The sequence below is a fragment of the Leucoraja erinacea genome, chromosome 30 (assembly GCF_028641065.1).
Source record: "Leucoraja erinacea ecotype New England chromosome 30, Leri_hhj_1, whole genome shotgun sequence".
In the NCBI taxonomy this organism is placed as follows: Eukaryota; Metazoa; Chordata; class Chondrichthyes; order Rajiformes; family Rajidae; genus Leucoraja; species Leucoraja erinaceus.
Genome location: NC_073406.1, coordinates 3,033,761 through 3,059,144, shown reverse-complemented (window position 1 = coordinate 3,059,144; position 25,384 = coordinate 3,033,761). Strand labels below are relative to the sequence as shown.

Below are 25,384 nucleotides of genomic sequence, written 5' to 3'. Positions count from 1 at the left end.
GGTGAGAGGTAACGGGCAAGGGGGGTGAGAGGTCATGAGGCAGTGGGGTGAGAGGTCACGGGGCAAGGGGGTGAGAGGTCACGGGGCAAAGGGGTGAGGGGTCACGGGGTGAGAGGTCATTGGCAAGGGGGTGTGGGGCAATGGGGGTGAGAGGTCACGAGCAAAGAGTTGAGAGGTCACGGGGCAAGGGGATGAGGTTGTGTTGCTCAAGGGCGTGCGTGCGTGCTGTTGTGACAGGAGCTGCGTGCCAGATACGAGTCGGCCCAGGACTCTGTGGGCAGCCTGAAGAGGCAGCTGGCAGACAGCGAGGGTGATCGCCGCGCCCTGGAGCAGCAGATCCTCAAGCTCAAGGAGGAGACGGAGGCCTCGGTGCGAGCCAGGGACGACGCCAAGCGAGACGCCAGCCGCTTCCGCTCCTCTGCCGACCTGCTGGCAAGGTGAGGCCACGGGATCTCAGCCCTGCCCAACACGCAAGGACCAGGCTCACCCCAGCCTCTCCCCCTTCTCCCCTCTCCCATCTGGCAAAAGGTACAGAAGTGTGAAACCCCCACACCTCCAGAGTCAGGGACAGTTTCTTCCCCGACCAGAGAGCGATCCTGAACTACCTACCTCATCGGTGACCCTTAGACTATCCTTGATCGGATTTTGCTGGCTTTACCTTTCACTAAACGCTATTCCCTTTATCCTGTATCCGTCCACTGTAAACGGCTCGATTGTAATCATGTATTGGCTTCCCGCTGACTGGTTAGCACGCAACTAAAGCTTTTCACTGTACCTCGGTACACGTGACAATAAACTAAACGGAACTGAACTGAACCTAAGTGGCTCAGTGGCACAGCGGGTAGAGCCCCTGCCTCACGGCACCCAAGCCCCCGGTTCGATCCTAACCTTGGGCGCTGTCTTTGTGGAGTTTGCACGTTCTCCCGTTTCCTCCAGGTGCTCCAGTTTCCTCCCACACTCCAAAGACGTGCGGGTTTGTAGGTTAATTGGCTTCTGTAAATTGTCCCAAGTGCGTGTAGACCAGAACCGGTGTACAGATTCCCCGCACAGATGCTGCCTGAACGGCCGAGTTCCTCCAGCACTTTGTGTTTGGAGATGGATTGAATTAATGGAACCGTCTGTTAAAAGAGCAATGAATAGTTAAGATAGACGCACAAAGCTGGAGTAACTCAGCGGGACAGCCAGCATCTCTGGAGGGGAAGGAATGGGTGACGTTTCGGGTCGAGACCCTCCTTCACCCGTCTTTGAAACGTCACCCATTCCTACTTCAGTCCGAGGAAGGGTCTCGACCCGAAACTTCGCCCATTCCTACTTCAGCCTGAGGAAGGGTCTCGACCCGAAACTTCGCCCATTCCTTCTCTCCAGAGATGCTGCCCGCCCCGCTGAGTTACTCCAACGTTTTGTGTCTTCCTGGGAGTGAGTCTATGTGAGATTGGTGTCCCTCCACTGCTGCTCCTTTTCCCCCATTGACCTGTTGGGCCTTTCACCCCAACCCCCCCATGCAGCGAGAAGGGGAGCCTGGAGAGATGCATGCAGTCGCTGCAGCAGCGGGTGGAGACCATGCGCGGAGAGGCGGAGAAGCTGCACCTGGCCAACGGCGATCTCCAGCGGCAACGGGACAACATGGAGGACGAGAAGGAGGACACGGTCAAGGACAAGGAGAGGGCGCTGAAGGAGATCGAGCGAGGGTGAGTCCCCGGCCACTCGGCCCCTCAACACCAGCCCAATCTTTCACACAGAGAGTGGTGAATCTGTGGAATTCTCTGCCACAGAAGGTAGTTGAGGCCACAGTTCATTGGCTATATTTAAGAGGGAGTTAGATGTGGCCCTTGTGGCTAAAGGGATCAGGGGTATGGAGAGAAGGCAGGTACGGGATACTGAGTTGGATGATCAGCCATGATCATATTGAATGGCGAATGGTGCCGGCTCGAAGGGCCGAATGGCCTCTACTCCTGCACCTATTGTCTATGTTTCTATGATCCCTATACTATCCTCATATTAGCCCCACATTATCCCTATTTTATTCCTACGTTAACTCCGTGTCAAGAGTGTTTTATTGTCACGTGTCCCAGATGGAACGATGACATCCTTACATGCAGCAGCACAGCAGGGTATGTAAACATAGACAATAGGTGCAGGAGTAGGCCATTCGGCCCTTCGAGCCAGCACCGCCATTCAATGTGATCATGGCTGACCATCCCCCAATCAGTACCCCGTTCCTGCCTTCTCCCCATATCCACTGACTCCGCTATCTTTAAGAGCCCTATCTAGCTCTCTCTTGAAAGTATCCAGAGAACCGGCCTCCACCGCCCTCTGAGGCAAAGAATTCCACAGACTCACAACTCTCTGTGTGGAAAAAGTGTTTCTTCATCTCCGTTCTAAATGGCTTACTCCTTATTCTTCAACAGTAGCTCCCCTGGTTTAGAGTTCCTCCTTAAACAATACCTGGCGCGGCGAGGCAGCAACTCTTCCGCTGCGCCACCGTGCCGCCAGGTTTTGTTGTAAACTTCCGGTTCTTTCTCTGAAAGTCTGCGTCTCCGGTGTCCTAACGGCCGCGCCTATTTCCCCGCCAGCCACAAGATGATCGAGCAGCTGGAAGGAAAGAACTCGAGCGTGAGGAAGGAGCTGGTGCAGGTCAAGGAGGCGCTGAGACAATCCTCGCTGGTCAAGGAGGTGCTCGAGAACGAGAAGGCTGAAATTAAAGAGGCTCTGGCCAAGGTCAGCTTGCAACCGCGCACAGTGCACAGTGCACTATCAACCTCACAGTGAGAGGACTCGCCTCTATGTGATGTGGACAGGATGTGTCCACTAGTGGGAGAGTCTAGGACCAGAGGCCACAGCCTCAGAATAATAGGACATTGGTTTTTGTTGAGTTGGGTTGGGTTGTGTTGTTGGTTGGGTTTTTTGTTGGGTTGGGTTGGGGTGGGTTGGTTGGGGTGGGTTTGGGTTGGGTTGGGTTTATTGGGGTGTGGTTGGGTTTTGTTGGGGTGGGTTGAGTTGGGGTGGGTTGGGTTTTGGGTTTTGTTGGGGTGGGTTGGGTTTTTGTTGGGGTGGGTTGGGTTTTGTTGGGGTGGGTTGGGTTTTGTTGGGGTGGGTTGGGGTTGGGGTGTGTTGGGTTGGGTTGGGGGGTTGGGTTTTGTTGGGGTGGGTTTTGTTGGGTTGGGTTTTGTTGGGGTGGGTTGTGTTGGGTTGGGTTTTGTTGGGGGGTTTTGTTGGGTTGGGTTTTGTTGGGGTGGGTTGAGTTGGGGTGGGTTGGGTTTTGTTGGGTTGAGTTGGGATGGGTTGGGTTTTGTTGGGTTGGGAGTTGGGGTTGGGGTTGAGTTGGGTTGGATTGGGTTAAGTTGAGTTGGGTTGAGTTGGGGTGGGTTGTGTTGGGTTGAGTTTCGGTGAGTTGGGTTGGGGTGGGGTAAGGATTGGGTTGGGTTGGGTTGGGTTGGGTTGGGTTTTGTTGAGGTGGGGTGGGTTGGGTTTGAGCATTAATTGTGTGGCTTCCCCAACCCCAGGTGCAGAGTGCCAACGTAGAGTTGGAGGTGGTCCTGGGCAAAGTGCGGACGGAGCAGGCATCGCTGCGAGACTCTCTGTCTAAGATGAGTGCCATCAACGAGGGTCTGGCCCAAGACAAAGTGCAGCTGAACCAGATCATCCTGGAGGTAACCAATAGTTTAGATTAGTTCAGAGATACAGCACGTAAACAGCCCCTCGGCCCACCGAGTCCGCGCCGACCAGCGATCCCCGCACATTAACACTATCCTACACACACTAGGGACAAATTACATTTATACCAAGCCAAATAAAGCTACAAACCTGTCGGTCTTTGGAGGGTGGGAGGAAACCGGAGCACCCGGAGAAAACCCACGCAGGTCACGGGGAGAACATGCAAACTCCGTACAGACAGCACCCATGGTCGGGATCGAACCCAGGTCTCCAGCGCTGTGAGGTAGCAACTCTACCGCTGCACCATCCTGAGAAGATGTCGAACAAGGGGTCACTGTTTAAACACCAAGGGTCACCTATTTAAGACAGACGTCAGGCTCTCAAGTGAAGTCAGCGTTTAAGGCCACGTTGGTTCGGAATTGTTGGCAGTAAGCGAAGGAAGGGCAGAGTGGCCTTATGTTGCGTGTGCATGGGGATGCCTGTAACTCTTGTGTTTATATCATAAGTGACAGGAGCAGGATTAGGCCATTCGGCCCATCGTGCCTGCTCCGCCATTCAATCATGGCTGATCTATCTCCCTCCGAACCCCATTCCCCTGCCTTCTCCCCGTAACCCCCGACGCCCTCACTAATGAAGAGTCTTGTGTGTCGGCAGCTGGAGGAGGAGAAGGTGTTGCTACTGGGGCAGAAGAAGGAAATGGAGCAGGAGAAGGGTTCGATCCGTGACGAGCTGGTACGCCTGGAGCAGGAGAAGCTCGACCTGCAGGCCGAGCGGCAGGGCCTGGAGCACAGCCTTCAGCTGGCGGAGCAGAGTCGACACAGCCTCCAGCACGACCTCCTCGCATCCCAGCAGGACAAGCGAGAGCTGCAGGAGCGGCTCGGACAGGTAGAGGCAGCACCTGCACATGGGCATCCCGTCGCACTCACCTCCGCCCCCACTGCCCCAAGACATTGCACCTTGTCCGGGTATCTCACACGCTGACCTCTCTGTCCTGGGCCTCCTCCACTGTCAGAGTGAGGCCTAACGCAGAGACCTCTCTGTCCTGGGCCTCCTCCACTGTCAGAGTGAGGCCTAACGCAGAGACCTCTCTGTCCTGGGCCTCCTCCACTGTCAGAGTGAGGCCTAACGCAGAGACCTCTCTGTCCTGGGCCTCCTCCACTGTCAGAGTGAGGCCTAACGCAGAGACCTCTCTGTCCTGGGCCTCCTACTCCACTGTCAGAGTGAGGCCTAACGCAGAGACCTCTCTGTCCTGGGCCTCCTCCACTGTCGATGTGAGGCCTAACGCAGAGACCTCTCTGTCCTGGGCCTCCTCCACTGTCAGAGTGAGGCCTAACACTAATTGGAGTATCAGCACCTCATATTTTGCCCAGGCTGCTTACACCCCAGCGGTATGAACATTTAGTAGGAAAGAACTGCAGATGCTGGTTTAAATCAAAGACAGACGCAAAATGCTGGAGTAACTCAGCGGGACGGGCAAGTGCGGAGACGGAAGCCGGTTACGGAAACATCCTCGTAAGAATAAAAGTTATTTGGGAAAAATCTTCTCCTCATTTTCAGGATTATTATTTATTAACACAAACTGTTCCCCCGCAACGTTGATTCCACTGCGGGTCGGGTCGGGTCCGGTCCGGTTACGGAAATGGATGATAAAAAGGCCCACGTTCCGCTCCGTTGCGTACTACACGTCAGCCCGTTGCATTCAGCAGGAGTGGTCTATTTTGCTCCGCTATAGGGTCTTTGGTTTGTGCTGTCCACAGGTGAGCCGCCAGAAGCAGAGCGTGAGCGAGGAGCTGGCGGAGCTGCAGCGGGAGGTCCTGCGGCAGGCCGAGGCGCTGGTGCGGGCAGCCAGAGAGAGGGAGGAGGTGACGAGGCTGAAGGCCGGCCTGGAGGTGCAGCTGTCGGCCGCTGAGCGAGAGTGCCGCGTGCTGGCGGACGAAGCAACGGCGCTCCGGTGAGTACCGCCCCCCCCCCCTCCCACGGGGACACACGCCACATGCAACGTGACCGCCCCCATCCTGTGGAGTAAGGAACTGCAAGACGGACACAAAGCGCTGGAGTAACTCATCGGGACAGGCAACATCTATGCGGAGAAGGAATGGGTGACCCTTCGTCAGACTCAAAGAAACGTCACCCGTTCATATTCTCCAGAGATGGCTTCGTTACTCCAGCACTTTGTGTCTGTCCGCGGCAGAAACCAGCACCTGCAGTTCCTTCCCTCGCACTTCTCCGCACCCCACCCGCAGTTGACGCCGGCCAGAGTCATTGTTCCCCCAACACCCTGGCACACTGACGATCCTGACCCAGGTATCCCACACCCCCCCCCTCACATACTCCCCCCATCACCCTCCCCCCCTCCCCCCGATCATTCTCAATCTCTCTCTCTCCCCCTGCCTCTCTCCCCCTGTCTCCTGTGCGTGTAGGTGTGAGAAGGAGGGTCTGGAGACATCTGTGTACGAGAGCCGTCAGTGGCAGTCGCTGCTGGAGACACAGAAGGAGCAGCTGGAGGGAGAGAACCAGGCGCTGCTCCAGGCCAGAGAGGCCCTGCAGGGTAAGGCAAGCATAAGGCGTTTCGGGTCGAGACCCTTCTTCGAAGGAATAGGTGACGTTTCTGGTCTAGACCCTTCTTCGATGGAATAGGTGACATTTCAGGTCGAGACCCTTCTTCGAAGGAATAGGTGACGTTTCGGGTCGAGACCCTTCGGGTCTCAACCCGAAACATCACCTATTCCTTCTCTCCAGATGCTGCCCGTCCCACTGAGTTACTCCTGCATTTTGTATCTACCTTCGATCCAAATCAGCATCTGCAGTTCTTCCTTACACATACATAGATCAATCTATACATGAGCACAAACATAGACATACTGTATACATAAACATACATTAATACATATACGCTGAATCATCCTACCACAACCAGAGAGCGGTCCTGAACTACTATCCACCTCTTTGATGACCACTGGACTATCCTTGATTGGACTTTGCTGGCTTTACCTCGCACTGAACGTTATTCCCTTATCGTGTATCTGGACACTGTGGACGGCCCGATTGTAATCATGTATTGTCCTTCTGCTGACTGGTTAGCACTCAACAACAGCTTTTCACTGTACCTCGATACACGTGACTATTAATTAAACTGAACATAAATATTTACATATATCAATACATATATACTAACATCTATCTATATATACACACATACATACACACACACATACACACATATATACACACATATAACCATATAACCATATAACAATTACAGCACGGAAACAGGCCATCTCGGCCCTACAAGTCCATGCCGAACAAATTTTGTTCCCCTTAGTCCCACCTGCCTGCACTCGTACCATAACCCTCCATTCCCTTTTCATCCATATGCCTATCCAATTTATTTTTAAATGATACCAATGAACCTGCCTCCACCACTTCCACTGGGAGCTCATTCCACACCGCCACCACTCTCTGCGTAAAGAAGTTCCCCCTCATATTACCCCTAAACTTCTGTCCCTTAATTCTGAAGTCATGTCCTCTTGTTTGAATCTTCCCTATTTTCAAAGGGAAAAGCTTGTCCACATCAACTCTGTCTATCCCTCTCATCATTTTAAAGACCTCTATCAGGTCCCCCCTTAACCTTCTGCGCTCCAGAGAATAAAGACCTAACTTATTCAACCTATACACACAAACATACATACACACATATATACACACATACATACACATACACACATACATACACGCATATATACATATACACGTACACACACATACATACACACACATACATACACATATACACATACTTACACACATACACACACACACATACATACATACACACATACATGCACACATATATACACACATACACACATACATACACACATACATACACACATACATACACATATATACACACGCACACACACATACATGCACACATATACACACACATACATACACGCATATATACATACACACATACATACACACATACACACACACACATATATACACACATACATACATACATACATACATACACACACATATACACACACATACATCTGGATGTATACTGTATCAAACCTTTTCCCTGTGCCTTGCCCGCACTAGTCCCTCCGTCTCTCCCCCTGCCCCTCACTCTCCTCGTGTGTGTTGCAGCTGACAGTGGCCGTGTGCGTTTGGAGCTGGAGGGGGAGCTGAGCAAGCTGGAGCGGGACAGGGACGCCCTGGAGCAGAGAGTGTGTGAGAGTGAACGGCAATGCCAGCTCACCCTGCAACAGGAGCAGGCCGCACACCAGGCCGACCTGGAGCGTCTGCAACACGAGAAGGTAACGGGGGTGGGGGGGGGAAGGGGGTAATAGGGCAGGGAGGGGGGTATTGAGGGGGGGAGGGGGGGGGTAACGTCTCCAATGAGGGATTGGGGATGATTTTTAACAAACCACGTGACTATGTCGATCTACCCAGTGCCTCGAGCTAACCTCGGACCAAACTAACCAAATGGCCTAATTCTGCTGCTATGTAAGTACACACACAGATATACCCTGTACACATATATATATATATAATACATATATATACACACACACAAAGATTATAAGACAAGAGCGGAATGAGGCCATTCAGCCCATCAAGTCCACTCCACCATTCAATCATGGCTAATCTATCTTTCCCTCTCAACTCCATTCTCCTGTCTTCTCCCCATAACTGCTGACTAATCAAGAATCTGTCAATATCCACCGTAAATATATCCACCGACTTGGCCTCCTTCGCCATCGGTGGCGGTGAATTCCACAGATTCACCACCCTCTGAATAAATTGCTCCTCGTCTTCCTAAAGGTACGTCCTTTAATTCTGAGGCTGTGCCCTCTGGTCCGGGACTCTCCCACTTGTGGAAACATCCTCTCCACATCCACTCTATCCGGGCTGAATCATGCTGGGCTTGTGTGTGTGAGGGGATCGGGCCAGAGATGGAGCTGAGACACTGTGGTGGTGTCTGGGTGGTGAATCTGTGGAATTCTTTGCCACAGAAGGTCATGGAGGCCAAGTCAGTGGATATTTTTAAGGAGGAGACAGACAGATTATTGATTAGTATGGGTGTAGTTGTCACGTGAGCCGAGGTACAGTGAAAAGCTTTTTGTTGCGTGTTAATCCAGTCATTAGTACATGATAACACATGAGTAACACATGGATAACACATGGTTAGACAGAGCTTTTAAAATAGTGGAGGAGTCCAGAGCCAGGGGCCACAGTTTAAGAAAAAAGGGGTAAGCCATTTAGAAAAGGAGATGAGGAAAAAAACTTTTCACCCAATGGGTTGTGAATCTGTGGAATTCTCTGCCTCGGAAGGCGGTGGAGGCCAATTCACTCGATACTATCAAGAGAGTTAGGTAGAGCTCTCAAAGATAGCAGAGTCACGGGATATGGCGAAAAGGCAGGAACGGGGTACTGATTGTGGATGATCAGCCGTGATCACAGTGAATGGCGGTGCTGGCTCGACGGGCCGAATGGCCTACTCGTGCACCAGATTGATTAGTAGGACTGGATGTTGCAATCCCTAAGATTTTTCACTACAATTGACATTCTTGGGGATGACCACACTCGGTGATTTTGCTACCAATTCAGACACATCTTCACTTGTGTACCTGCACCTATTATCTATTGTCTATTGAATGGCGGTGCTGGCTCGTAGGGCCGAATGGCCTACTCCTGCACTTATTGTCTATTGTATCGGGGGTTATGGGGAGAATGGGTTGGAGAGGGGGAGGGGAATAGATCAGCCGCGATTGAATGGCAGAGTGGACTGGATGGGCCGAATGGCCTGATTCTGCTGCTGCTGCTGTGGTATGACATATGTCATTTCACACAGAGAGTGGTGAATCTCTGGAACTCTCTGCCACAGAGGGTAGTTGAGGCCACAGTTCATTGGCTATATTTAAGAGGGAGTTAGATGTGGCCCTTGTGGCTAAGGGGATCAGGGGGTATGGAGAGAAGACAGGTACGGGATACTGAGTTGGATGATCAGCCAAAAACTCAGCGGGTGCAGCAGCATCTATGGAGCGAAAGAAATAGGCAACGTTTCGTCCCGAAACCCTTCGGGTTTCGACCCGAAACGTTGCCTATTTCCTTTGGGTTTCGGCCCCATTTGAGGCCAGTTGAGGCCACAGTTCATTGGCTATATTTAAGAGGGAGTTAGATGTGGCCCTTGTGGCTAAAGGGATCAGGGGGTATGGAGAGAAGGCAGGTACGGGATACTGAGTTGGATGATCAGCCATGATCATATTGAATGGCGGTGCAGACTCGAAGGGCCGAATGGCCTACTCCTGCACCTAATTTCTATGTTTCTATGTGCGTGTGTGTGTTGCAGGAGGCCGTGCGCCAAGGGCTGGAGGAGGAGAGGGAGGAGCTGCTCCAGCAGCTGAGGCAGGAGCGCGAGGAACTCAACGCCCGCTTCGAGGCCGAGAAAGAGGAGCTGGCGGACGAGGTGGCCGGCCTGCAGCAGGAGCGGGACGAGACCCTGTTACTGGCTGAGAACGAGAAGCAGCAGGTGAGGAGAAGTTGCGTGGGAAGAGGGAACTAACTGCAGATGCGGGTAAAATGGAAGGTAGACACAAAAATGCTGGAGAAACTCAGCGGGTGAGGCAGCATCTATGGAGAGACGGCCCGAAACGTCACCTATTCCTTCTCTCCATAGATGCTGCCTCACCCGCTGAGTTTCTCCAACATTTTGTGTCTACCTTCGAATTACAGATTCTGCCTCTCCCCCTCTCTCTCCTCCTCTCCTCCTCTCCTCCTCTCCTCCTCTCCTCCTCTCTCTCCCTCCTCTCCCCTCCCTCTCTCCCCCTCTCCCCCCTCTCTCCCCTCTCCCCCATCTCTCCTCCGGCTCTCCCCTCTCCCCCTCTCTCCCTTTTCCCCTCTCCTCCTCTCCCCTCTCCTCCCTCCTCTCCTCCTCTCCTCCTTTTTCCCCTCTCCCCCTCTCCCTCCCTCCTTTTCCTCTCCTCCCCTCCCCCTCTCTCCCCTTTTTTTCCCCTCTCCCCCTCTCTCCCTTTTCCCTCTCCTCCTCTCCCCCTCTCCCCCCTCCCCCCCCTCTCCTCCCCCACCCTCTCTCCCCGCCAGAGTAACTGAGTGCAATAGTAGGCCATTCGGCCCTTCGAGCCAGCACCGCCATTCAATGTGATCATGTCTGATCATCCAGAATCAGTACCCCGTTCCTGCTTTCTCCCCGTATCCCTTGATTCTGTTCTAAACACCCACCCCCCTTGGTGTGAAAGAGTTACCCCTCAAGTCCCTATTAGATCCCCCCCCCCCCCCCCCCCCCCCCGCACCTTAATCGTATCCGTGGTCTACAGAGATGATGCTGCCTGACGCGCTGAGTTACTCCAGCACTTTGTGTCCTCACACCCGGTGTCCAGCTTGCCAACGTCTGCCTGGAGCCTCTCCAGACCAGGGCTGAGGTGACTCAATGTGACTCTGTCCCTTCTTTCCCCCCCCCCAGCTCCTGTCCCTGAAGGAGTCGGAGAAGGCCATCCTCTCGGAAAAGCTGGCCAGCGCCCAGCGGGAAGTCGCCATCGCCGCCATCGACCTGGAGCAGCATCGGAGAGAAGCCGGCACCCGGCACGAACAAGACCGGGTACGTACGTGGGACTAGTGTAGACGGGGCATGTTTGCCGGTGTGGGCAAGTTGGGCCGAAGGGCCTGTTTCCACGCTGTATCACTCCATGATAAAATGACTGCGAATGTTTAAGAAAGAACTGCAGATGCTGGAAAAATCGAAGGTGGACAAAAATGCTGGAGAAACTCAGCGGGTGAGGCAGCATCTATGGAGCGAAGGAATAGGTGACGTTTTGGGTCGAGACCCTTCTTCGAAGGAATAGGTGACGTTTCGGGTCGAGACTCTTCTTCGAAGAAATAGGTGACGTTTCGGGTCGAGACCCTTCTTCGAAGGAATAGATGACGTTTCGGGGCGAGACCCGAAGGGTCTCGCCCCGAAACGTCACCTATTCCTTCGCTCCATAGATGCTGCCTGACCTGCTGAGTTTCTCCAGCATTTTTGTCTACCTATGATTTAAAAAATGACTGATCTTTGTCCCCTGTTTTATCCTTTAACCCAATCTCCAAACAAATCCCATTCATCGCTGCAGAGCCAAGTTAACGGCCTGACATCGGAGCTGAAGGATTTCCAATTGCGGTTTGAGGAGATGGTCAACTCTCACGAGCTGGAGATGAAGACCCAGGAGGACCAGTTCAAGGACCTGCAGAGACTGCGAGAGGCCACTCTCCGGGAGGTTGGTTTGGGGCAAGAGAATGTACTCGCTTTATAAAACAAGGTCCAGATAGCTTCTTCACAATACCTCGGCACACGTGACTCGATAATCTAAACTCACTAACTAAGAAACAAATAAATTATAAACTGGTAAATAGTAGATTAATAAATAAATAGTCAAGAATTTAGAAGACTGAGGGGGGATCTTATAGAAACTTACAAAATTCTTAAGGGGTTGGACAGGCTAGATGCAGGAAGATTATTCCCGATATTGGGGGAAGTCCAGAACAAGGGGCCACACAGTTTAAGGATAAGAGGGAAATCTTTTAGGACCGAGATGAGAAAAACATTTTTTACACAGAGAGTGGTGAATCTGTGGAATTCTCAGCCACAGAAGGTAGCTGAGGCCACACAGTTCATTGGCTATATTTAAGAGGGAGTTAGATGTGGCCCTTGTGGCTAAAGGGATCAGGGGGTATGGAGAGAAGGCAGGGATGGGATACTGAGTTGGATGATCAGCCATGATCATATCGAATGGATGTGCAGGCTCGAAGGGCCGAATGGCCTCTACTCCTGCACCTATTTTCTATGTTTCTAAGTCAAGTCACTTTTATTTCTATAGCACATTTAAAAAACACCTCTTGTTGGCCAAAGTGCTTTACATTGGTATAAGAATAGTATAACAAACAACAGTGGTTCATAGATTACTACAAACATCACTACATACAGATAGCCCTTGCTCAGAGGACGTCAAGAAAGGCTTGGGAGTAGAGATGCGTTTTAAGTCTCGACTTAAAGGAGTCGATGGAGGGGGCAGTTCTGATGGGAAGGGGGGATGCTGTTCCACAGTCTTGGAGCTGCAACCGCAAAGATGCGGTCACCCCTGAGTTTATAGGCCGATAAATAAATAATAAACTGACAATAAACTAAGCGAACTTGCTCATAACTCTTTCTGGGGGAAGATCATAAGTGATAGGAGCAGGATTAGGCCATTCGGCCCATCTAGTCTACTCCGCCATTCAATCACGGCTGATCTATCTCCCCCTCCTAACCCCATTCTCCTGCCTTCTCTCCATAACCCCTGACACCCGTACTAATCAAGAATCTGTCACTCTCCGTCTTAAATATATTCACTGACTTGGCCTCCACAGCCGTCTGTGGCAATGAGTTCCACATTGGTCATAGGATCATGTGGTAGAGGAGTCGTATTAGGCCCATCAAGTCTACTCGGCCATTTTATCATCTGTCTCTCCCTCCTATCCCCATTGCCTTGCATTCTATCCGTGACTGGTCTTCTTAAACTGAAGCTCGTGCCCGTCGCTTGCAGGTGGAGGAACTGAAGACCCAGCTCCAAGTGGCGGAGGACGCCCGAGACTGCGCCCGCCGCGACCTGATCGACGCTCACCGCCGCATCCGCGAGCACCAGGAGATGCACGAGTTCCAACACAAGGAGATACTCGACCTCAAGCGCTCGATGTCCGATGAAGTGAAGGAGAAGGAGGCGGTGCAGCGGTCCAACGAGGAGCTCAGATCCAACATCAAGAAGACAGAGAGCGATAGAATCAGGTACAGGACCAACACGGATCTGGCACACAGCCCAGGAACAGGCCATTCGGCCCACAATGTCCCTGATATCATGTTGGCTTGGGTAAAATTGTAAATTGTCCCTAGAGTGTAGGATGGTGCTAGCGTACGGGGTGATCGCTGGTCGGCACGGGCTCGGTGGGCCGAAGGGCCTGTTTCCAGAATGGCCAGCAGCACATCCAAGGACGAGTCGCACCCCGGCCACTCCCTCTTCTCCCTTCTCCCATCAGGCAAGAGGTATGTCCGCATTGTATCTCCAAATCAACGCACTGAGCTGTTTCACATTGGAAATGGCGACTGGTTTTGGCCGCTGTTGCCGAGGATGCTTCTGCTTCACCATGTGTGTGTGTGTGTGTGTCTGGAATTCTCTGCCTCAGAGGGCGGTGGAGGCAGGTTCTCTGGATGCTTTGAAGAGAGAGCTAGATAGGGCTCTTAAAAATAGCGTAGTCAGGGGATATGGGGAGAAGGCAGGAACGGGGTACTGATTGGGGATGATCAGCCATGATCACATTGAATGGCGGTGTTGGCTCGAAGGGCCGAATGGCCTCTACTCCTGCACCTATTGTCTATTGTCTATGTTTACATATTCTGCTGTGCTGCTGCATGTAAGGATGTCATCGTTCCATCTGGGACACGTGACAACAAAACACCCTTGACACGGAGTGAATGTAGGAATATAATGGAGATAATATGAGGATAGTATAGGGATCACGGAAACATAGACAATAGGTGCAGGAGTAGGCCATTCGGCCCTTCGAGCCAGCACCGCCATTCAATACGATCATACTGTCTATTGTCTATTGTTTCAGTTTGAAACGAGCCAACGAGGAGAAGGAGCAGAGGATCTCGGTCCTGGAGGAGGCAAAGTCAAGCGGTGAGAAGGACTCGACAGACCTGCGGGCAAACCTGCGCGAGGTGGAGAAATCGCGCCTGGAGGCGAGGCGGGAACTTCAGGAGCTGCGGCGGCAGGTAGCTCTGCGCTAGCGGATGGGGAGGAAGGGGGGAACCATCATTGGGCACTACTCAGCTTAGGATAACAAGGAGGCTGGAGTAACTCAGCGGGTCAGGCAGCATCTGTGGAGAACATGGATAGGTGACGTTTCACAGAGTGCTGGAGTAACTCAGCGGGTCAGGCAGCATCTGTGGAGAACATGGATAGGTGACGTTTCACAGAGTGCTGGAGTAACTCAGCGGGTGCAGCAGCATCTGTGGGGAACATGGGAGCTGAGGAAATAGGCAACGTTTCGGGCCGAAACCCTTAAGGGTTTCGGCCCGAAACGTTGCCTATTTCCAGAAGGATTTCAGCCCGAAATGTTGCCTATTTCCTTAGCTCCATAGATGCTGCTGCACCATAACTCAGCGGGTCAGGCAGCATCTGTGGAGAACATGGATAGGTGACGTTTCACAGAGTGCTGGAGTAACTCAGCGGGTCAGGCAGCATCTGTGGAGCAAGGATAGGTGAAATCAGGCGGGACCTTTTTGGGCCGAAACCCGTCAAAGGGTTTCGGCCCTAAACGTTGCCTATTTCCAGAAGGATTTCAGCCCGCAACGTTGCCTATTTCCTTAGCTCCATAGATGCTGCTGCACCATAACTCAGCGGGTCAGGGGCAGCCTACTCTGTGGAGAACATGGATAGTTTGACGATTCATAGAGTGCTGGAAGGGTCTACCTGAAACGTCAGCGGGTCAGCACTTTGTAGCATCATTCTGGGGAAAACAAGGATAGGGGTGACGGCTTCAGGTCGGGACCCTTCTCCCGATGATATGGGTCCAAACGAGTTAGATACAGCTCTAGGGGCTAAGGGGAGTCAATGGAAACCGAGGGAGAAGGCAGGCACAGGGTAATTGATAGGGGACGATCAGCCATGATCACATTGAATGGCGGTGCTGGCTCGAAGGGCCGAATGGCCTACTCCTGCACCTATTTTCTATGTTTCTATGTTTGACCCATATCAGTCTGAAGAAGGGTCTCGACCTGAAATGTCACCTACTCCAGCACTTTGTACCTATCCATTCATGTTCTCCAGTTCTCCACTATGCTGCCTGACCCGCTGAGTTACTCCAGCACTCTTTGTGGGTTTTTTTTTGTTGTTGCAGTAGCTTGTATCTCCTTCAGTTTATAATGTCTTGGTGTGAATCTCAGGTGGAAGGGCCTTTCTCAAGGAGAGTGGGTGGAACATTCCCAGCCGGCAGCTGTGACCTCTTGTGACATGGTGAATGCCCGGGCTAGAACATTGGGGTTGTCATTGGAGAAGTCGGGGCATGGATAACATCCCACGACCCAAGCCAAGGGATACGGGGAGAAGGCAGGAACGGGATACTGATTGTGGATGATCAGCCATGATCACAGTGAATGGCGGTGCTGGCTCGAAGGGCCGAATGGCCTCCTCCTCCACCTATTGTCTATTGTCTATAATGACTCGGAGGGGAAGGGTTCTAATATCGTGACATACTTTGTTCAAATATCGTAGAAACATAAATAATGTTAGAAACTGTGCCCTTGCAAACAGTTCATGTTGTTCTGCTGGCCTCCCCTTCAGGTCAAGACATTGGACAGCGAAAACACGAAGAAGGGCAAGGAGATCGTGGACCTCCAGGCCCGGTTGACCCTGGAGGAACAGCGAGAGGAAGAGGGCAGGCGCGAGGCATTCGAACTGAAGCAGAAAATCCTCCAAACTGAATCCAGCCGGGAGTTGGCTCGGAAAGAGGTGAATGAGTGGCCCTGCCCGTGACCCCCCCACGACCCCGTCCCGTGACCCTCTCATGACCCGGCCCTCGACCCCGCCCGTGACCCTCCCCTCCCCTCGACCCCGCCCGCGACCCTCCTGACCTGTCCAACCCCCCCCCCGCCCGCGATCCCCCCCCTCGACCCCGCCCGTGACCCTGCATGTGAGTGTGACGCGGGGTCATGTAAGCGGGGTCCCCAACGCCCATCTCTCCTTGTTAGTTTGTGTTGAAAGGAACTACAGATACTGGTTTAAACCGAAGATAGACACAAAAAGCTGGAGTAACTCAGCGGGTCAGGCGGCATCTTTGGAATGTCCTCCAGAGATTCCACGTTTCAGGTCGAGACCCTTCTTCAGACTGATATGGGTCAAACGCAGGCAGGTGGGACAAGTGTAGATGGGGCATGATGGCCGGCGTGGGCTCGCTGTATCCACGCTGTATCACTCACTCCATGACTTCTGAATCTATCTTTGAGTCTTACGGCGTGGAAACAGGCCTTTCGGCCCAACTTGCCCACACTGGCCAACATGCCCCAATCAACCCTAGTCCCACCTGCCTGCATTTGGCCCATATCCCTCTAAACCTGTCCTATCCATGCACCTGCTAAATGTTTCTTAAATGTTGCGATAATACCTGCCTCAACTACCTCCTCCGGCAGCTCGTTCCATACACCCACCACCCTTTTGTGTGAAAAAGTTACCCCTCTGGTTCCTTTTAAATCTCCCCCCCCCTTCACCTTAAACCCATGTCCTCTGGTTCTCGATTCCCCAACTCTGGGCAAGAGACTCTGTGCATTTCCCCGACCTATTCCTTTTGTACATCTCTATAAGATCCACTATAAGAGACTCCGAAGATAGTCCGAGGGTCACCAATGAGGTAGATAGTAGTTCAGGACCGCTCGCTAGTTGTCGGTGGGATGGTTCATTCGCCTGATAACAGCCGGGAAGAAACTGTCCCTGAATCTGGAGGTGTGCGTTTTCACACTTCTGTACCTCTTGCCTGATGGGAGAGGGGAGAAGAGGGAGTGATGATGCTGCTGGCCTTGCCGAGGCAGCGCGAGGTGTAGATGGAGTCAATGGCAGGGAGGTTGGTTCGTGTGCGACGGTCTGGGCTGCGCGCGTGATTCTCTCTCTGCCGTTGCAGCTCGCCGGACTGCAGCGCAAGATGGTGGAGGGGGAGCACGAGTGGAGGATGCGGGAGAGGGAGCTGGCGGGAAGTCTGGAGGAAGCGCAGGGCAACGGGAAGAAGCTGCTGGACAACGGCCGCAACCTGGAGCTGAAGCTGGAGCGGGCCCAGGCCGACGTCCACCAGCTGAGCCTGAAGCTGAGCGGGGCCGAGGGGCGGCTGGGCGGGCTGGAGGGCGAGCTGGCGCGCCTGGACGGGCTGAAGCGGGACCTGGAGTTTAAGCTCAGCTGCCTGTACTCTGCCCTGCGCCGCACCCTGGGTATCGGCCGCACCGGCCGGGCGCAGAGCCCCGCCATCCGTGGGCAAAGCACCTCCCCCCAACGGCGGCACTCCCCCACCAAAGGTAATCCCCCCCTCCCCTACACTAACGTCATTGTATCAGTCTTGTCCCTGCCCTTTATGTGGTGACTGTTTGAATACCTTGTGTATGCAAAACAATGAATCTCACTGGGACATCACGTGACAAAGTATTCATTCATACATTCTTTTATTCATCCATTCATTCATACATTCATCCATTCATTCAATCTTTCATTCATTCATTAATTCTTTCATGCATGCATTCTTACATTCTTTCATTCAATCATGCATTCATTCATTCAATCTTTCATTCATTCATTCAATCTTTCATTCATTCATTCAATCTTTCATTCATTCATTAATTCTTTCATGCATGCATTCATTCATTCTTTCATTCATGCATACTTTCATTCATTCATTCAGTTAGCACACAACAAAAATCTTCTCACCTGACCACGGTACACGTGACAATAAACTAAACTCAAATGTCTCAGGACTTTTAGACGTTGAACTTTAGAGATACAGCGTGGAAACAGGCCCTTCGGCCCACTAAGTCCCTGCCGACCGTGTTTCCTCGTCTCTGTTCTAAATGGCTTATTACCCCTTATTCTTAAACTGTAGCCCCTGGTTCCGTACTCCCCCAACAGCGGGAACATGTTTCCCGCCTCCAGCGTTGTCCAAACCCTTAATAATCTTATATGTTTCAATAAGATTCCCTCTCATTCTTCTAAGCTCCAGAGTGTACAAGCCCAGTTGCTCCATTCTCCCAGCATACGACAATCCCGCCATCCCGGAAATTAACCTTGTAAACCTACGCTGCACTCCCTCAATATCACCAATTTCATCACCATCCTTATATAAACCCCTGTCCCACGGTACAACTTCATTCCAAGAGTTCTCCTGAGTTTGCCCTGATTCGAACTCGGAGATTTACGGTAATAGCCACTCGTCGGTACTCGGGGCTCTCGTGGACATTTTTCATCATGTTGAAAAATCTTCACTAGTCTTCCCGTGCTTACCTGCCGTTAGCGAGTCTTCCTGAGAACCTGCCGTTAGCGCTAAGAGACGTCCCCGAGCTCCGACGTACCCGCTACGTTCATTTTTTAAACTCGGGGGAGCTCTTGGAATGAACTCGTACCGTGGGACGGGGCTTTAAGGATTAATTCCACCCCCAGTCAGACGCTGGTGCAGGAGGTGGAGCAGGGGAGGAGACAGAGTACACTGCCGGCCTTCGTGTGATTGCTGTTTGTGTGATTCCAGGCTTTGACCACGCCTTCGCTACCCCCACCGCCACCACCACCACCACGGAGGGTGGGGGCAGCCCGATGCCGCGGACGGTGACCCCCGAGCGTGGCGCCGCTCCCCGCACTGACTCTCCGGAACGCTCGCGGTCACACTCGCCCAGCCGCAGCGAGCAGACCAGCACCGACATCGACCCCGAGGTGGTCCGGGCCGCACTGCGGGAATTCCTGCAGGAACTACGTGACGCGCAGAGGGAACGGGTAAGGTCAGATCCGGGGCGAAGACGCTGGCGCAGAGAGGGTAATGGCAGCACCTCACCCCCCAACTGAGGATAGATACTGGGAGACAGGCACAAGATGCTGGAGTAACTCAGCGGGACAGGCAGCATCTCTGGAGAGAAGGAATTAAGAATAAGGAGTAAGCCATTTAGAACGTAGACGAGGAAACACTTTTTCTCACAGAGAGTTGTGAGTCTGTGGAATTGGAATTCTCTGCCTCAGAGGACAATGGAGATGGTTCAAGAGAGAGCTAGATAGGGCTCTTAAAGATAGCAGTCAGGGGATATGGGGAGAAGGCAGGAACGGGGTACTGATTGGGGATGATCAGCCATGATCACATTGAATGGCGGTGCTGGCTCGAAGGGCCGAATGGCCTCTACTCCTGCACCTGTTGTCTATTGTCGAATGGGTGGCGTTCCAGGTCGAGACCCTTCTTCAGACTGGTATATCATCTCGACCCGAAATGTCACCCATTCCTTCTCTCCAGAGATGCTGCCTGTCCCGCTGAGTTACTCCAGCATTTTGTGTCTGTCTCTGGAGAACATGGACATGTGATGTTGTGGGTCGAGACCCTTTTTCAGATTGATTTAAGGGTGGGGGTGGGGGGGGGGGGATGAAAATTGGGAGGGGAGAGGTGGGACAAAATGTGGCAGGTAATAGATGGTCGCTCGTGGGGGGGGGGGGGTTGTGATAGGCAGATGATAGGAACAAAGTCCAGAGATAAGAGCAGAGGGCGTGAGACAGGTTTGAGGCGTTCATCGTAATGTTTGTAATGTGCAAACTCCACCACCTTTTTGTGTTTGTACTTCCTCTATTTCCCGAGGGGTTGTCCCGGATAATCCTTCCAATTAACTTTGCCTGCAGGATGAAGCCCGCATGCAGATGTCGAACCTGTGCAGGCAGCTGAAGGAGATGGAGGGAGACCGAGACAGCATCGGCGCCCGCTTGCAGCAGCTGCAGAAGTCTTTGGCCGAGTGTGAGGAAGGTGAGTTGCGTCAGGCAGCGCGCGCGTCTCTGCAGTCGAACGCCGTGTTTAGTTTGCTTTGCCGTTGGAGTTTCGTTCAATGTTTGCGTTTAAGTTTAGTTTAGTTTAATCTAAGGGCCTTGACCCACTTACGGGATTTTTTTCTCGGCGACTTGCCGGCATAGTCGCAGCAGGTGGCCGAACATTTTCAACATGTTGAAAACCCAGCGGCGACCAGAAAAAGGCACGACGCTTTTGGGCGACTACGTGAGTGGCGCCCAAAAATCCAGCGTGTGTGAAGGAACTGCAGGTGCTGGTTTACACCGAAAATAGACAGAAGATGCTGGAGTAACTCAGCAGGACAGGCAGCATGTCTGGAGTGAAGGATTGGGTGACGAAACATTCGGTCTGAAGAAGGGTCTCTACCTGAAACGTCACCCAATCCTGCTGCCTGTCCCGCTGAGTTACTCCAGTGTCGTGTGTCTATTTGCAGGCAGATGGGACCAGCGTAGATGGGGCCTGTTGGTCGGCGTGCACTGTTGGGCCATTCGGAGCTCGATGGCTCTACGGTTCCCCGGGTGATAAGTCTGGGTGTTTGCAGGTAAGAAGGGCATTGATGGGCGGCTGACCAGCGCGCAGACTGCACTGGTGCTGCAGGAGGACACCATGCGTCGCAGCGATCGGGAACGCAAGGCGCTGCTGGAGAAGATGGCCGCGCTGGAGAGGACCATCCAGTCGGCCGACACGGAACGCAGGACCACGCAGGTAGGCTTGTCCCACCTACACTCTCCCTCCCCCCCTCTCCCTCTCCCTCTCTCTCTAGCCCAATTCTACTGTGCTTTACCCCTCTCTATTCCCCTTCTAACTGTGTAGAAGTTGGGAGGCCACGTTGCAGTTGTAGACCATGTTGGTAAGGCCGCATGTTGTCAAGCTGGGAAGGGCGCAGAGAAGATTTACGAGGATGTTGCCAGGACACGAGGGCCTGAGCTACAGAGAGGTTGGGACTCTATTCCTTGGAGCGCGGGAGGATGAGGGGTGATCTAAGAGGTGTACAAAATCATGAGAGGAATAGATCGGGTAGACGCACAGAGTCCATTGCCCAGAGCAGGGGAATCAAGGACCAGAGTGCAGAGGTTGAAGGTGAAGGGGAAAAGATTTAATAGGAATCCGAGGGGTAGCTTTTTCAACACAAAGGGTGGTGGGTGTATGGAACAAACTGCCAGAGGTGGTAGTTGAGGCAGGTTGAAGAAAGGGGAAGGAGGCACTTAGGAGAAATGGTACCGTCTATATCTCTGGTTCCCCTTTCCCCTGACTCTCAGTCTGAAGAAGGATCTCAACCCGAAACGTCACCCCATTCCTTCTCTCCAGAGATGCTGCCTGTCCCGCTGAGCTACTGCATATAAGGAATAGATGAGACATCCTTAAAAAATTTACTGAAAGAGACAAATGACAGCAAGGAAACTCTTTGCTGGCTAGATTTAGCAGGACTGGAAGTTCCCGAGTTTGCGGTGAGTGTCTGGAGGGCAGGAGTGTGCACGGCTGTGGTACAGGCACACACTCTGTATTTCTCTTGGCATCGAGTGTTGGGACCTGGTTTGGCAGAGAGAGTATTTACAATGACGGAGGTAGCTGGGAAACTACATACTGAAAATGCCATAAGACCATAAGACATAGGAGGGGAATTAGGCCATTCGGCCCATTGAGTCTACTCCGCCTTTCAATCATGGCTGATCTATCTCTCCCTCCGAACCCCATTCTCCTGCCTTCCCCCCATAACCACTGACACCCACACTGATCAAGAATCTATCTATCTATCTGCACCTTAAAATATATACATTGACTTGGCCTTGACAGAATTCCACAGATTCTTCACCCTTTTGGTAAAGAAATTCCTCCTCATCTCCTGCCTTCTCCTCATCACCTTTGACACCGCTCCCCCCCTTCACCTTTGACACTTGAACCCGGGCCTGCATCGCGGCAAGGCAGCAGCTCTACCCAGCTGACAAGCCGAGCTCTGTGCGTGTTTCTCGCCCGCAGGACAAGATGAGCAAACTGAAAGGCAACGAGGCGAGGCTGGAGATTGACCGGCGGAGGCTGAAGGACATCCTGGAGGCGTCGGAGAGCCGCATCACCAAGCTGGAGCTGAGGGGCCGCGCGCTGGAGGGAGAGCTGCAGCGGAGCCGGCTGGTGGCGGGCGACAGGGAGGCCGAGGTGCAGGCACTGCAGGAGCGGCTCGAGGCCCTGCAGAGGCAGCTGGCCGACAGCCTGGCCAAGGCCGGAAGCCTGCAGCTCACCGCCGAGCGGCTCCACGCCACCCTGGCCAAGTCCGAGGAGGGGGAGAGCCAGCTGAAGGACAAGGTGCAGGGCCTTACGCTGTCGCTTAGCAACAAGGCAGCCGGGGCCTCAGCCCTGCAGGACAAGGCCCAGCAGTTGCAGAAGGCCATGAGCACCAGCGAACATGACCGTCGCATACTCCAGGTAAGGCCATAAGCGTTCGGAGTAGTGTTCAGCCCTGGGCACCGTGTTATAGGAGAGATATTGTCCAGTTTGAAAGGGTTCAGAGAAGATTTATGAGGATGTTGCCCAGACTAGAGGGTGTGAGCTATCGGGAGAGGTTGAGCAGGCTGGGACTCTATTCCTTGGAGCGCATGAGGATGAGGGGTGATTCTTAGAGAGGTGTATAAAATCATGAGAGGAATAGATCGGGTAGACGCACAGAGTCTCTTGCCCAGAGTAGGGGAATCGAGGCCCAGAGGACATAGGTTCAAGGTGAAGGGGAACAAGTCAAGTCAAGTCAAGTTTATTTGTCACATACACATACGAGATGTGCAGTGAAATGAAAGTGGCAATGCTCGCGGACTTTTGTGCAAAAGACAAACAACAAAACAACCAAACAAATTATAAACAAAATCATAACACACATATTCTTTTACATAATAAATAATAGAAGGAAAAACGTTCTGTAGAGTTAGTCCCTGGTGAGAAAGGCGTTTACAGTCCGAATGGCCTCTGGGAAGAAACTCCTTCTCAACCTCTCCGTTCTCACTGCATGGCAACGGAGGCGTTTGCCTGACCGTAGCGGCTGGAACAGTCCGTTGCAGGGGTGGAAGAGGTCTCTCATGATTTTGTTTGCTCTGGAGTTGCACCTCCTGTTGTATAGATCCTGCAGGGGAGTGAGTGAAGTTCCCATAGTGCGTTCGGCCGAACGCACTACTCTCTGCAGAGCCTTCTTGTCCTTGGCAGAGCAATTCCCCGAACCAGATGGTAATGTTCCCGGACAAGATGCTTTCCACCGCCGCTGCGTAGAAGCACTGGAGGATCCTCGGAGACACTCTGAATTTCCTCAATTGCCTGAGGTGGTAAAGGCGCTGCCTTGCCTTACTCACCAGTGCTGAGGCGTGTGATGACCATGTCATATCCTCAGAGATGTGGACTCCCAGATATTTAGAACAGATTTAATAGGAATCTGAGGGTAATGTTTTCACACATGGGTGATGGGTCGATGGAACAAGCTGGCAGAGGAGGCAGTTCAGCCTAGGACTATCCCATCGTTTAAGAAACTGTTAGACAGGTATGTAAATGGGACAAGTTTGGAGGGATATGGATCAAACGCGGGCATGTGGGACTAGTGTAGCTGGGACATGTTGGCCGGTGTGGGCAAGTTAGGCCCAAGAGCCTTTCCGAGTTTCGACCCGAAACGTTGCCTATCTCCTTCGCTCCTTAGATGCTGCTGCACCCACTGAGTTTCTCCAGCACACAGAGGGGAGACAAAAGGTGCTGGAGAAACTCAGCGGGTGCAGCAGCATCTACGGAGCGAAGGAAATAGGCGACGTTTTGTTCGCTCCATGTAAAAGAGTTGAACAATCTCCACTATAGGAAATAGGTAACGTTTCGGGCCGAAACCCTTCCGGGTTTCGGCCCGAAACGTTGCCTATTTCCTTCGCTCCACATAGATGCCTGCTGCACCCGCTTTCTCCAGCACTTTTGTCTACCTTCGATTTTCCAGCATCTGCAGTTCCTACTTAAAAAAGATCTTTACTCAGAGAGTGGTAGCTGTGTGGAATGAGCTTCCAGTGAAGGTGGTGGAGGCAGGTTCGTTTTTATCATTTAAAAATAAATTGGATAGTTATATGGATGGGAAGGGAATGGAGGGTTATGGTCTGAGCGCAGGTATATGGGACTAGGGGAGATTATGTGTTCGGCACGGACTAGAAGGGTCGAGATGGCCTGTTTCCGTGCTTTATAAGGTCAGCCATGATTGAATGGCGGAGTAGACTTGATGGGCCGAATGGCCTAATTTCCTCCTCTGACATGTGAAAATACATGTTTCCACAGCTTCTTTAATACAACAGTAAGCTGGAACTTGCCCTTAAATCTACCTGCTCTGACTGATCCATAATGTGTGGGAGAACTACTGTACGAGTGTCATGAGTATTACATGTGGTAGGGGCAGAAATAGGCCTATAATTATGAATTTATGAAATGTGCTCTAATCCAGACTGGCTGCTGGTAAAATAACCATATAACCATATAACAATTACAGCACGGAAACAGGCCATCTCGACCCTTCTAGTCCGTGCCGAACACATAATCTCCCCTAGTCCCATATACCTGCGCTCAGACCATAACCCTCCATTCCCTTCCCATCCATATAACTATCCAATTTATTTTTAAATGATAAAAACGAACCTGCCTCCACCACCTTCACTGGAAGCTCATTCCACACAGCTACCACTCTCTGAGTAAAGAAGTTCCCCCTCATGTTACCCCTAAACTTCAGTCCCTTAATTCTCATGTCATGTCCCCTTGTTTGAATCTTCCCTACTCTCAGTGGGAAAAGCTCAACTCTGTCTATCCCTCTCATCATTTTAAAAACCTCTATCAAGTCCCCCCCTGTTACTCACTCACAAATGGTGTTACTCACTACAGTGTGTGCAGTGGGATCATAGGATCGTAAAAATTAATAGGGCAGAAGATGGCCATTTGGCCCATCGTCGCCATGCTGTGGCCAAGAAGCTGCAACATAAATGCTTCTCAAGTGGAGTGAGATCAAGATTGAAGGAGCTGGATTGGCCGGTTGCCAGGCAGCAAATTCCATTTCAGTCTGCTCACTCTCCTCTGACTTTCTTCCTAATAGTTGAGATTAATTTACAATAAGTGTGAGCCGGCCGCTGGCCAAGTTTCCATGCCG

General features: G+C 52.2%; 1 protein-coding gene across 3 annotated transcripts in view; it reads left to right on the top strand.

The window, feature by feature from the left end:
• LOC129711483 (rootletin-like) overlaps window positions 1–25,384 on the top strand; it is a 68,427-nt gene that overhangs the window by 28,358 nt on the left and 14,685 nt on the right. For all 3 annotated transcript variants that reach the window (XM_055659119.1, XM_055659117.1, XM_055659116.1), the window contains exons 13-31: window positions 238–437; window positions 1,506–1,688; window positions 2,574–2,718; window positions 3,504–3,650; window positions 4,309–4,539; window positions 5,412–5,605; window positions 6,075–6,202; window positions 7,813–7,982; window positions 10,019–10,198; window positions 11,147–11,281; window positions 11,793–11,936; window positions 13,242–13,480; window positions 14,308–14,467; window positions 16,038–16,205; window positions 17,368–17,752; window positions 18,970–19,211; window positions 20,094–20,214; window positions 20,795–20,958; window positions 22,231–22,671. In XM_055659119.1, coding sequence (XP_055515094.1) covers window positions 238–437; window positions 1,506–1,688; window positions 2,574–2,718; window positions 3,504–3,650; window positions 4,309–4,539; window positions 5,412–5,605; window positions 6,075–6,202; window positions 7,813–7,982; window positions 10,019–10,198; window positions 11,147–11,281; window positions 11,793–11,936; window positions 13,242–13,480; window positions 14,308–14,467; window positions 16,038–16,205; window positions 17,368–17,752; window positions 18,970–19,211; window positions 20,094–20,214; window positions 20,795–20,958; window positions 22,231–22,671 — 3,777 coding nt within the window. The remainder of the gene's footprint in view (window positions 1–237; window positions 438–1,505; window positions 1,689–2,573; window positions 2,719–3,503; window positions 3,651–4,308; window positions 4,540–5,411; window positions 5,606–6,074; window positions 6,203–7,812; window positions 7,983–10,018; window positions 10,199–11,146; window positions 11,282–11,792; window positions 11,937–13,241; window positions 13,481–14,307; window positions 14,468–16,037; window positions 16,206–17,367; window positions 17,753–18,969; window positions 19,212–20,093; window positions 20,215–20,794; window positions 20,959–22,230; window positions 22,672–25,384) is intronic.